We start from the raw sequence: 14,850 nt of genomic DNA on the forward strand, positions 1-14,850 counted from the left end.
TGTCTTACATAGAATAATAAAAATATTTTGATTTGAAATTCAAACATTTCACGTCATAAATTTTTAAATTTATTGCATGACTAACATATTATATATATATATATATATATATATATATATAGAGAGAGAGAGAGAGAGAGAGAGAGAGAGAGAGAGAGAGAGAGAGAGATGAAAGAGGAACTAATCAAGTTATATGTTTATCAATGTTTCATCTTTATTTCAATACTTCCTCGAAATGATTAAATTGAAGAAAATAAAATGCTAGTACAATATTTAAAAATAGAAGTATACTTGAGTAAAAGGATGTCTTTATTTTATTTCAGAATAAAAACTCGTTGGCATTTCAAAAGGTGTATAGTGTTGTGGGGTGAGTGAGATGTTTTAACGTCACATAGCTGTTTATATATTTAAAAAGATATGATGCAATTTATGTTTTACTTGAAATAAATATAACCATTATAATTAAAATGTGGATGTGTGATTATGAAATAAAATGCGTGTAATGTTTTGTTATTTATTGATTGATTATGTAGATTAATTACGTCATATGTTTATTATGTAATTCGAAACTGATTCATAAGTTACAATTATTTATCTTTATTCTCAATATATATATATATATATATATATATATATATATATATATATATATCATCATCGGCGGTCACTAGTGTCCGAGTAAGACTGTCCTCCGTTGTGGCTTCTGTGGGTCCTCAGGTGAGCATAGAGCCCAATCCTAGACCCAATTTGTCTTGTGCAATTTGGGCAGATAAAGGTAGTGGTGGTGGGGTAGGGTTGGGTACGTCTGGTTGATAATCTGTCCTTTCTGTGCTTGCGTTTATCCTCAGCAGCTTGATTTAGGTCACTACTATAAAGCGCAGCACCTTTGTGGACAGCGCTCCTCCATGCCAACCTGCTCCCAGCCATGTCCTCCCATGTCTCAAGGTCCATGTGAAACCGCTTTAGATTTGCTTTGATGTTGTCCTTATACCTCATCTTTTGGCCACCCTGGGCACGCTTTCCCTCAACAAGCTGAGAGTAGAAAATCTGTTTTGGGAGGCGGAGATCCGGCATTCGGACAACATGACCAGTCCATCTGAGTAATATATATATATACACACACACACACAAAGTATATGTGTGTACAAAAAAAACATGATGATACTGTACGGAAAAACAAAAACAAAAGAATATTGATGTCATTCTACGAAGTAAAAAAAATCGGAACAAAGCAAGAATATTTAAATAAATGAGAACTTTTATACAGAAAAAAAAAAAGAAAAGCATCCGATGATGGGTCCCATAATTTGTTTCTATTTTCCTGATTGTTTTATCTTTTCTTTTGCTTTTCTTGCATATTTTTAATTCTATCTCTTTACAAAAAATTTGATAAATATGGAAGCACAACACGTTTACATCAAACTACCTCAGTTTATGGAAACTACTGTCGCAGGGTGATTTGCGATAGTATAAACACAGTAGCACCTTAGGCACGTAATGATGGATGACACAAAATTTTATACTGTCATTGGTAAACTTTCACCCGATGTGGTAACTAACACATCAATAACAATCTTCAATTCGCAAGACTACTCTTAATTAATAACGTATTGTCTGCATATGAAAAGGCCAGACCTGAACTCATGAAGAAATTAATGAAACTCGCTACACTAGCTGCTCGCCCATCATTATACCTCCGGGAGATGCTGGCTATAGCGAGTAAGATAGGAACTATTGAGGAGATACTTTGACATAAATTTCTATGTGCCCTTCCTAAACAGATAGCACCAATTATACGAGGGATGTTCCAAAAGTAATGCCTCCAATTTTTGCCGCCTGAGAGGATCAGAAGGGATTGCAAATTGCATTGACTGACTTGATGCATTCAGGATCTGAAAGTTTCATATCTCTGTTACAGATATTGACGGTTTGAGATTCTAAGAAAGCAACGCCTGTCATAGATGTGCATCAGAAACAAAGATGCATCATTGAATTTCTGGCAAAAATTGCATTGAAAATGGTGGTGACAATGTAGAAAAATAAATTCTGAAGCACAAAAGGTCACTCGTTTTAATGGTACCGCTTCCCTCTATGTAGCTCTTCAACAAGCTCCAGCCCCCTGTCAGGCTTTACGTTTCGAACGACCCTCATAGCAGTCCATACTGAAATGCCTTTAATGAAGTTAGGATGATTATCCGACAAGCTGATGCTATTAATAGAAACCACATCAACATTTCAAATAGTTGACAGCCAAACTCGGAGAGGCCAAGTCAAAATAGTGCGACAATTTCTATGAGTTTTATATCCTGATAATAAAAAACAATAACCAAAAGTCTGTAGAGCTCATCTTTGTTTTGTAAAATAGGTTTTGAGATGTAAACCATCGTGTAGATGTCCAAAAATAAAAAAAAGTAGTTTACAAATATTTCTTAACCTTCATCTTCGAGCCCTAGCGGATCAGAAAACTAGAGAAGCAAACTGTGCTTTCTCCCTCAGGTTTGCCTTTATTAGAAGTTACAGCTACAATAGGAACTACTAAAATAAATATATACAATATAAATATATACAATAGGAACTACTAAAATAAATTTCATCATAGATACAGAGGTCAATCTTTCCGTTTTGCCACATTCTGCAGTAAATTGAGTTGCTGTAACATATCTCAATGGCTAACGAAGAGAAAATAAAGTTCCATGTGCGAACGAATTTAGAAATGAGAATCCCATGTTTAAGAAGATTTTTCCAATTGGTTTTTGTGATCACTGATGTCACCAACCCATTATTAGTCTTTGACTTCTTAAACAAAATTAGCATAATTGTAAATTGCAAGAATAGATGCCTCCCTGACAAAATAACCAAACGAGAGGTAAAAGTAAACACAATAAGTACCATAGTATTTAATAAAATATATCTAACTGGAAATGTCCGCAACATACTAAGCAAATATGAAAGTATGATCTTCCTTCAGGGTGGTACAAGTAAAAACTACAGCAGAGTTTATCCCTGAATCGACACAGAAGATCATGTACCAGTCTTCGATAAAGCTACACAACTTTCAAGTCGTAAGTTAAATATGGCGCAAACAGAATTTAAGAAATTACTAAATACAAAAGTGATCCAACCTCCAAGTACCAAATGGGTATTCTGAACAACACATGGAAAACTTAGATAAATTATTTAAAATTTCTTTGTGATAATAACTTAAAGGTTTTATTAGCTATACAATGTAGCAGAATTAAATTTCCTAGGTTTATACGCAAACAAAGAAATTTTGTTATCTCCTGCAAAAAAAATTAAAGAACTAGAATTTTTTTTTTTTTCGAAGAGCTTATGTAGGTTTTTAGGGATGACAGAAATTCTCTCAAGCCCAAACTAAATATTAACCATTTGACAAAGCTACTGGCAGCTTATTTTTCAGTGAAACATACGTATCACATAACAGTGTTCACTGTTCATAGACCATTATGTGGAGCCGTTTATAGTCAGACACCAGCAAAATCAAATAGACGATACTTGTTAGTACTTGCTGAATATATTATGGACATTTCATATATTAAAGGTAATCAAAATATAATTGCAGACTGTATGTCTTGATCGGCATTCAATGTGCAAGTAGATGCCTGTGATTTGGCTGAAATAACTCAGACACAAATGAATGAAAATGAAATAAAATCATACCGAGACTTAAAAGAATATTTTGTATCAAAGTGGGCTCAATCCTGTGTGATAGTTCAACTATGTACCACAGATTATTTATTCTGAAAGATCTCCATGAAGTTGTTTTCAACATCCTACATTTGCTTAGTACATCTCGCAATGGTAGCATCTAAAAAACAGATCCAGATATTTTTGGTCAAACTTCGACAAAACAATCGAGCAATTCTGTGCAGAATGCGTTGTATGCCAACAACAGACACACTAAATCTCATGTTCAGAATTTCGAATTGTCATATGCATGTTTCTAAATATTGCATATCAATATTGTTAGGCCATTACCGCTAATGTGTAATAATTCCGAGTCTTATCTTAATTCATATAGATATCTAATTATTTGTATTGACCATGCAACTAGTTGGATCGAAGTACAGCTTATGATTGAAGTAATTGCATAGTTGGTAGCAGAGGCATTGATTGATGCATGGATTTCTTGATTTGGAGTTCCACTGCATATTTATAACCGACTGAGGTAATTAATTTGAGGGCGAATTATTCCAGGAATTAGCCAAGGTGATAGGTTTTTATCAATTAAGAATGACTGCATATCATCCTCAAGGCAATGGTTTGATTGAAAGAATATACCAGACCATAAAAGCAGCAATAATAGCTCAAAAAGAATACCTTTAATTCTACTTGGTATGTGCAGTTCCTCTTATGATTGACGATTCTCATCTTTTACTTCTGTTACTGGAGCACCAATAATGATCCCTGGCAATGAGTACAAGACAAGGTGCAGAAAGAGAAACCCTAGTAAATAAAAAGTACATACGTGATTAGTGTGAGTCGATGCACCACTTTGATGCAGTCAACTGCAATAAAAGATATTGCCATGCAAATACAAAACCGTTTATACCAGAAACTCTACTTTCCTGTGAGAAAGTATGACTTAGATTGAGTAAGAAAACAATTAAAAGCATCTTATTATTCAGGTCTTTATAAAACTCCGACGTGATCATCTAAATATTTTCAGATTGATATGGGCAACATGATGCTCGTACACGTGTATCACTAGATAGGTGAAAACGTTATACAGAACCAACAAACAATAACGGTGAAACATGACTACTAAGAAGCACAGAGAGTACAATTAACAAGAAAGATATCAAAACAAGTAACGCTGACAGAGTTGGTAATGCTTGTTTTACAAGTAGTTTAATGGAAAGTACTCAAACTCCAATCCCTTTTACCCCGTCTTCATAAATATATCCAACTAACTCAACAGACAGCAAAATCCCACCCTACATTGTAGAGATCCCTAGATGCCAGAAAGCCTTCTACTCGAATAGTTTCTTCCCTCAAACTGCTAGAGTTTGGAATTCCCTCCTGGGTCCCTGCTTCCCTAATGGTTCTCATATGCAGAAGTTTAAGTGTAATATGAACATCTTGCTACTCAACTCCCCACATAGTATCCCTGCAAATTTTGTCCCACATAGTAGCCCCTTATATCCAAGTTAGCACTGTTACACTTTTCATAGACGTTACTATCACAAAAATATACTATTCAAAGCCAGGAGTGGTACTACACATTTGTTAGAGATTGAACTAGAGTATGCCGACAGGGCTGCTCAGGACATTTTGCAGACCAGAGTGCTCTTCTTCTAGGACGCTGACTTTTCAAATTCCACTTTCTGACCTTTGTGTCCCATCATCCTGCTGTGGAGAGAAAAATAAATAACTTAAGACATATTTTGTCCTTGAAATGAAGAATCGGTAAAGTAATTCAAATTCAAAAGATCAATAGGTTTGTTTTCATATTTGTTTTTATATTCGTATTCATTTAATCTAATATGTAAAAGGCGCTATGTGTGTCTGTCTGTCTGTCTGTCTATCTCCATATTTTCAAACTCTATCTCTTCCGAAAGTAAAAGTCGCAGAGCAGCACTAAGGGCTTCAAATGATTGGATTTTTTATGGACTGTTCTTTTATGGGTCTTTAGCCGGTTAAAATAGTTTTTAAGGTGTCAAAAAGGGGTCAAAATCGAAAAAAATCGTTATACATTTTGTACATTCATCTTAATTTATTTTATATGCATGTCATGCTGGTATGGTGGTAACGTCACCAGCTTTGAATGTTACAGTTTTGCTTTCGGTTTCGATTCTAGCTGATGGCACACAAATACTTTTTTTTACTTTTGAAATCACAACTATATGCAATCTGGATAAATTAAAATATCATATTTAAGCATATTTTACAACCGGGCAAAATCAGGTGCCCCTCCCTCTGCTAGTTAATTAATAAATACAGATTTCATTTTAATCAAATAATTCTTATTTTTGTGGATCTTTTTCGATATTAGTTTGTTTAAAAAAATATCTTTCACTTTCAAATTTCTTGCACAAGAGATACACGTTAAGATGAAGAAAAATTGCTGAAAACAGTCGAAAATAAAAGCTGAAACTTTTTTTTGTCTAAGGGAGAGAACTGTAAAATACTAAATTCTCTCTTGAAGGTTTTTTTTAAACGGGAATATTTTGGAAATAATTTTATTTTGCTCAAATTTGTTATTCAATAGGATTTATATCATTTTTTTTTTTCACGCTTACATCAGATTTATGGTGATAGTGTTCAATTCATGTACGTATACAATTTCCTAATTTTAAATTCTGTTAAAGTTGAAGCAAAGTAATGAAAAATTATGACCTTCAGTCTGTAGTGGAATAGATCCCAAAACAGATGTTACAAAGACAAACTTCCTTTCTAACAACTAATCTTCATCTTTCCAACAAGTGTAACGTTCAAACTTCCTGTTCTGACATTCTCAAACAACATGAAATGAATACATAAATATTGCAAAGAAGATAGGCTTCCTCTACCAGGTTAGAAAACTTTTCACATTAGCAAGTATCCTATAACTCTACAAAGCCACCATTTACATGTACATGGAGACTGTTGCTGGATCTGGGCTGATGCTCCAACCCCCCTGTCAGTTGTATCCCAGTGCTTGTTTTATGAATATGCTGCTATGAACTTATTACACTTATAATCCCATAAAAATATTCCCAAGCTACCAAATTAGCTGCAAACTGCTTAACTGTAGACATCCTTAAATACCTGAAAATTTTTTACTGATAATTTCTTTCTCCAGACAGTTTACTTTTGCTACCGAGGTTCCTTCCCCTCCTCCTTTATAAATCTGGTACCTATTACAGTAGGTTCTTCTGCCTTATTTGGGGCTATAAAATCATATGCGTCTTTCACGAAAGAAGTTAGAAAAAAAAAGTTCAAAGTTCTTGGTCTAAGGGAGATAATCCTTATGATACTAAAGTTTCACCAGTTTTCCTTGCATAATTTTTTAAATTAGGATATTTATTTATTTGTTTGATAGAATTTACAAATAATAATTATTATTATTGACGAAAATTAGACAAAAAAAACAAAACATTTTGATTTTTCTAATCAATTCTAATCTATTTGCATTAAAAAAAGGGCATTTTTTATTTAAAAGAAATTTTAAGCCAATTTACTTTAAGCAAAATAATCATAGAATTAAATAGTCTGTGATAGCCATTTTTTAACTAAGTACTTAACCAGAGCAATAGCAAGTAAAAGCCAAAACCAAGTATTTGGCCTTTATTATTGACTAGCGGAGGTGCCCGGCGTTGCCCAGGTGTTTGTCAGTGTGTGTATGTAGGGGGGAAAAAAAGTTTTGGCAGGCATGTAGACTCGAACCCGAAGCCTTAAGGCGAAGTCAAAAAATAAAACGTGACACGTTACTGCTACGCTAAGAGGGCAGAGGAAAGTGAGAACCATTGAAAATAAATGTTTAAAAAAACGTCTGCTTTTCTAGATCAAACATCACACCATAGAGAAATGAAATCATGTAGAGCCAGTTAAGCTTTATGCTTTCTGTGTATTCGTTTGTTTCTCCAAGATGTTTGGGAAAACCAGCTCCCCACAAAAAGGGGAGTGTCTAAATGACGGGTTTTTCCTTCTATCACTCAAAGCTCATTGCTTTTGGACATGCCGAGAACACACTTCGCTTTCGGTTTTTAGCATCACTTTTATATGGAAAAGTCAAACAAACAGGCGAGAGTAAGAAATAGCGCAAAAATAGCATGTAAAAGTCGCTCAAATAAAATATAGAGATGACCTCCTTTTGTAAATCGGAGATATTATAATCTAGAGAGTATATAAGAAGTTCTAAGACGTAGTAACTCCCCTAAGCACTCCCCTGAAAAAAGCCTTTGGCAGACATACAAAAAAATTGTGCACACACACACACAGTTTCGCTTTTATATAATAGATTTTTTTAATACTAATGAGTAGGTAAATCAAAATATTTTTTTTACTAATGGGTCATCAATTGTCAAGGCTCAGGGGCCACTCGAGGATAGGGTTTTGACAAATTTCTTAACTGCATTTCTTTTAAAATAATTTGTCAGTAATAGTTATAATTAATGATTTACATCATATTTTTTTCTGTCTTGTTAGTCAGGTTAACGGTGATAATGTCCAATTCATGAATGTGCATGATTTTATATGTTTAAACTGGGTTAATGTTTAAGAGAAGTGGAGAAATACATTCACACAAATTCATTTTTTAACATGTCATAAATTGCCTCCATGAGTAATAAAATTTTGTTCATTTTATTTATCATTCAGTTCATATTTTTCACTCATATCCATATAATTAACCCTTATCCTCAAATGGCGTTCAGCCTTGATAAGTGTTGATTCATTAGTAAATAAAAAATAATTTAATATGTGATATGAATAAAAGTCTTATTTTCACATAAAAACATTTGTAAATGTATTTTTTAAAAATTAAAAATCAAATAGAATTTTTTTTTTAAATAGATTTTATTCATCGAAAATGCTTACAAACTTATGAAAAGAATTATTTTTAGAAAAAAAAGATTAAAACAACACAGCAGAATTTCTCCTTTTCAAAAGTCAACTTGAACATGATTCAGCTTCTTTTTTTTTTTTTTTGTCACCCTTGGTCAAAGGAACTTATGATCACTCTGTTATTAGATAAAAATAATTGGGTTGAAATTTTGTTTTGATCCATTAATGCATCTTTTTTGTCACTGCTGTTTAGTTGACAATTACTTTTAAAGTAAAAAAGAAAAAAATATTTACTTTTAAAAGATTTAAATAGTTACTATTTCCATCTCTTTATCTGTTTTCTTCTTCTATGTAATACATACATAGATAAAGTTATCTTGACAGATTTTCAATGTTAGATCGAGATAGCAATCGTTTTGATATATCAATACCTGATTCAGACTAGCCTACATTTTTTCCGTTGTGTATAAAGAGAAGTTTCCCCATTAGTTACACATTATTTGTTCTTTATTACTTATTCATTTATCATCATATAGTAAGGAAAAAAATTTCTTTTTCCTTGAAATCATTTATTATGAAATCAAAGTCTTAAAATTAAATTCCATTCCGTCTTAAACAAGTCAGTCAATTTTTATTTTCCTCCTGGGCATTGCTGGATAGGTACAATCCATAATTAATAACATGACATATTCAATTTATTTGAAAACAATTTAGTTAATAATGACAAGTTTTATGGAAGAAGTAAGAAAAAACATTATTTCTTAATATTATTCAACTATATATATATTTATGTACTATTTTCGTTGGCTGTAAATTGACAGGAGTATCACAAGAGTAATTAGCTTATCAAAAGAACACAAGAATTATTGGATTATTTTGTTAGTATAAACATTAATTAAATACATTTGTTCAGATAAATCTGATATTATGTTGTAAACAGGATACATTCTAGACAAAGAACATAAAAAGATTAATAAGTTGGGGCTGATGAGAAAGGAAGTTCATAAGAATTAGGTGAAAATAACATTACGAAGAGACGGTGGCTGTTGAAGTATTGATAGAAGCTTTGATGAGACAAGACATGTTTCTGGATTGTCTAATAAAACAATAATAATTAAGCCATATGCTTAAAACAATTGACTGTTTTCCCAATTTTGACATTGCCGCTCAAATAAATCATTTATCTTCAAGATCATGTATTGAATTAATTTGGAAATTAATGCGATAAGCATATCAGATGGCTTTCTATTATAGTTATCAAGATTGTCATCAGTCAGGCATGATAGTTATACACACATGTATGGTGCTGATGGGGAGACAAAGTTTAAGTATGAGCTAGTTCAAATATGTATAATTGTAAATTAATTTTTGTGAAAATTATATGGAATAGATCCAAAAAAATATTTGCCAAAATATTTAGCATTTATTTTCTGATTTTTTTAACTTCTTGATTTTTGAGAATCAAATAATTTGTTGATATATTTTTGTCATCTTGTTTATTTTTTGCTTGTATTACAGAAAAAAGATAAATAGTAAATATTTACTATTTAAAAATTAAATTGGCTTTCCAAAAAGTAAACTAACATTTTTTATTAATTTAAGGGAAACTTTTTTCTTCTAATTCTGATTTATAATTGTTTCCCTTTTAAATCTAAAAACATAAAATCATTAAAAAATGCAGTTTACTTTTTTAAAAGATTTTTCCTAAACTATACTAATGAAAAAAAAAAACAAAATCAAAAAACTTCTCACTAATTTTATTTTTGATTTTCTTAAAATGTGCTTTAGTGGAAAAAAGATTTGGTCATAGTTAGCTAACATACTTCCTATCTTCCGGCAGGCAAATCGGTTCCTTTGCTTTTTTTTTATTATTATGTTTTTCCGATATTTTCATAAACATATATTTATTATATAAATTCAAATAAAAAAGATATTTTTAAATTAAGCAAAAAAACAACTTTTATTTTTATATCTTATAAAAATTTAAAATTGGCTTAAGATTTTCAGTTTTCAGAAGATAATTATCTCCCTTGTTAACAATTCACATTCTCTGGTTCGTCAATAAACATAGTTCCTAACTTCCAGTGTAGTGCTATTGGAAACAGCGACAAGGCAAATCAGTTCCTTCACTTTTTTTTTTCTAATGCTTATATCCCCCTTGTGAATGCACTCTTTTTTTATTACGTTTTTTCCAATCTTTCTTTTTTATTTAATAATCATTAAAAAGTTTTTCAGTCTTATTTTAATTAAGAATTATTAAAATTAGTCTTTTGTTTAATTATTGAAAACACTTTTTCAAATATATTTTTTTTTAAACTATTTTGGGAATATGTACTGAATATGTTTTTTCATGATATTTGAAATTTTGTTGTTTTGATTTCAATAATTTTATACTTTCATAAACATATTTATTATATAAATTCAAATAAAAAAAACTTATTTTTAAATTTCAAAAAAACTTTTCTAATTTCATAAACATATTTCTTATAAAATTTCAAATAAATAAAAACATATTTCTTATAAAATTTCAAATAAAATAAAAACTTTTTTTTTAATTTTGTCATTAAAAGTGGAAATAAAGACTAATTGTGTTATTTTTATCTGCATAATTTTGCTAATTTTTATTGTATGCTTTTCAATAATGTCTTTTTCTTCTATATTATTTCAATAAATCGCTTCACAATAGAAATACTGACGAACAATAAAAATGAAGGAACTTATTTGCTTTGTCATCATTTCCGTTCGTGCTACAAAGTTAGGAAGTACATTAGCTGACAATAACCAAAGATTTTAAGCCAGAGTTTGACCTTTTTGGTGACTTTTGCTCAACAGAACTTTTTGATAATGTGAATCTTACTTCACAACAGTATCGCACTTGTTTTCAAAATAAGGTACTTGTACAGTTTAATCAAGACATTAAAAAAAGTTTAAATTATACGTATCCGTTATGGAATGAAGTTCTCCGGAAAAAAATTTTCACTTAATTTCATCAAGTAGTTTTTTTTTTTTTATAGCAAAAGAACAATTTGTTATGATACCAAGCAAAAGGTTCGACTTTTAGGAAGCAAAGCTAGTATTAAAGATGGGGAGGGAGTGTTGGCGCTTTAAACTGAGTTATCTTCCTGTGGTGTGTTCTAAAAATCCAAACAAAAATTTAAAAATTCAAAGATGTCTACCTTCAATGTGCTGTCATAAAAATGTGTTTTTCCGCTGTAAAAAAACTACTCGATCAAATTAAGTGAAATTTTTTTTTTTGAGATCTTCAGTTCAAAACAGATACGTACAATATAACCTTTTTTTTTTTTTCGATATTTTCATTTTTTAATGTCTTGATTGAACTGTACAAGTGCCCAAAATAATGCACAAAAATATTTTTGGAAATTTTTAATGATTTATGAAACAAACTATAAAACCAATAATAAAAAAACAAAACTAAATTCAGGAAATTTGTAAAAATAGATAATGATTTTATTTTTGTGTGTTAAAATATAGTAAATATTTGTTTTGCTTTATTTTTTTTTTTTTTAATGGCAGGAATACTAAACTCTGGTCTTAGAAAAGTGATAATTTATCTCTCTTGGAATGATCAGAATTTCCTTGAATGTTTTTAGAATCTATATTTTTTGTATTTGTCCTAAAAAGTTAATTTCAGACTTAATACAATTTGGTAAAAATTTCATAAAATAAAAAAAAAAAAAAACTAATATGAAATTTTTTTAAAAAGACAAGAGGAAGAAAATAACTTTATGATTGATTTATGGGTTTTACTATTTATGCCTTGTTGACTCGACAGCTGCTGCTGCTGATCCTCCAATGTCCATCACACACGCCACCCTGTTGATTAGCTTCAATTACGACATTCTATATTTTCGTAGGGTCCCTCCAGAATCAGAACTTTTTAATTTTCAGTTTTTTTTCATTTTCAGTATTTTTTCCCTTCAGATTTTAACACTTAAAAGAACATTCTTTTTTTTTCTTGTTCCAGAAAAACTTATAAGAAAATAGACTGTCATAATTGAAGCTGGTATTTTATCTCCCTCTTGCGGCGGGAAAATGTGACACAAGGTCGGACAATAGGATTTAAAAAGCCAGCGTCCTAGAGAAAGAGCATCCTGGCCTACGAAAAATGCCTGGGCAGTCCCATCAGCATTCCTAGTAAGAGCACCTCAATAGATTAACAATAAATTAACAAAGCAAAACCGGGGGGGGGTCATTTAAGTGTTGCACATGACTTCAGTCAACAGAGAACAAGCCACCTCAACAGTAGCCTAGGGACCGAGGAAAATATGTAATTGGCATGAGAGAATCAGCAGCTGTCAATCTGCAACATTTAGACTATTATTCCAAGAATTTAAAACTATAATGGTCAATACATGATCAAAAATGTAAAGCTATTTCTTTATTTATTTCTTTTTTTAGCTTTGAGCTTTTTTTCAAAAATAATGATAATCATTCAAAACATAATACTTTTTGTTTCTGAATTTTTGAGATGAGGGTTGATTATTTATATTATTTGAATTCTTCAGACTACTGTTCTCATCTTTTATTTTAATAACATTTCTGTTGATGTAATCTCTGACCTTCTTCAGGTGTTGTTGAACATGGGGATCTTTGTGTTGAACCTGTTGTTACTTGGTGATGATGAATTACTTGGTAAAATTCAATTGTCGATTACACTCTTCTGGAAGTTGAAGGTTCAATCCTCAGTGTGGGCAACACTTAAAATTGCAAATTACTTAGAACTTCTATCCAGTCATGGCTGACAGAACGAGAGCATGCTACCCCTATGGATTAAATAAAGAGTTCTGTTTTGAAATTCTGTGCAGATTCCTGATTTCAACATAAAGAATCTTGAGTCCAACACAATAAATCTGAAGCAAGATATTTGTTCAGATAACATTCAAATTTCTGCATGTTTGTCATGTTGGGAAAACAGGGAGCTAGAAGAGAATTCCAAACGTAAGCTGTCCAAGGAAAGAAATTATAAGTGTACAAGATCTTATGGTAACTAAGAACCCTTACAATGAAGGATTGGGATCTAGCAGCTAGTCAGATGTGTCAACAATATTTTCGCTTGAAGGGTACAAATGCAGTAAATTCATCGGCGCACATTCTATGGAAATTAAACAAACATGAGGATGCAGGGACTGCAGCTTGGCAGATAATGCGAAACCTTCCAAAATTCTGTACAAGTTTTTGACTGGTACGTTGTGAAAATAACAACAAAGATGAGAAGTCTGTAGTAGTTCGAAGAATACGAATAATCCAAACATTATTTCATCCAAGAAAAACATCAAATAATTGGGGGGTTTTTTGAGAAAATGCTAAAATAAAAAATTTGCTTATTTTATTAAATTTACTTGATTCTTATTTTTTATTAGATTTTGCAAGTAAAATTTAGATTCTGTCGGGTTAGTTGGACAATGTTAAATGCGAGAAAAATAAAATGCCTTATTGAGTTGCATTGCAGCAGTCTGATGATGCCCAGTGATTGTATACTTCAAAGACTCAAGTATATATCCCAGTACTGAAAAATATTTTGAGAAATGGATTCAGTTTGAATATGATTGGATGACCCATCCTCTAATTTAGATGATCGGAGCCACCACTCTTCACCCCCCCCTCCCCCACACTGCATTTTTATAGGTAAAAGGCAACTTATTTGTTTTATATACATTGTGTACATTTTAATTTACATTTTTGGAATTCAAATTGGAGTTGAACGGTCTTGTCAAAAAAATATATTTTATCAGGATAGAAAAAAATTTTATTTTTAAATTCAAAATGGCTACTTTGAGTCTGTCCATTCAGGTTTGTTCTGACTTTCGTTTCTTCTTGCTGTCTTCAACCAACAAACTGTTTTGCTGTGATGCATGGTATATTCGGAGCATGTCCATTGCATCTTGGGTTTGGTAAATATTTTCCAATCTGTTACTGCAAGCCATTTGGACTTGCTCAGCAAATAACTCACTTTCTTCAAGGTGTGCCGCAAGCTTGTTGCACGACATTTTGCTGATGATCTGGAAGGAAAACGAAAGAATTTATGCAAATCAACATCTGTAGTGTTTCTGGCTCTATGGGGATGCAATTGAAAGCAAAAACCTATACCAAGATCAAACAAGTTCTCTTAAGTAAAATTTTACAAGGAATCCAATGATGGAGTTCATTTTGCATTCAAGGCATAACACATAATTATGTAATAGTCTTTTCACTTAAAATGCAATTTTCATATCAAATTATGATGCACAAACACAGACATTTTACTTTATTTCATCATATTTATAACTTGTAAAGAATTTTTTTAATAAATTTAAATATAGTAATATTGTGTTTAGGAATGCTAGT

At 31.3% G+C, this 14,850-nt stretch overlaps 1 protein-coding gene across 1 annotated transcript in view; it reads right to left on the reverse strand.

The window, feature by feature from the left end:
• Positions 1 to 11,942: 11,942 nt before the first annotated feature.
• Positions 11,943 to 14,850, reverse strand: part of LOC145255757 (DNA fragmentation factor subunit alpha-like) — a 56,357-nt gene continuing 53,449 nt past the window's right edge. Inside the window, exon 6 of the mRNA XM_080114408.1 lies at positions 11,943 to 14,525. Within this exon, the coding sequence (XP_079970534.1) occupies positions 14,313 to 14,525 (213 nt within the window). The 3' untranslated portion in view covers positions 11,943 to 14,312. The remainder of the gene's footprint in view (positions 14,526 to 14,850) is intronic.

Source organism: Euprymna scolopes, chromosome 31 (genome assembly GCF_053919585.1).
Source record: "Euprymna scolopes isolate OS-2025 chromosome 31, ASM5391958v1, whole genome shotgun sequence".
Classification (NCBI taxonomy): domain Eukaryota; kingdom Metazoa; phylum Mollusca; class Cephalopoda; order Sepiida; family Sepiolidae; genus Euprymna; species Euprymna scolopes.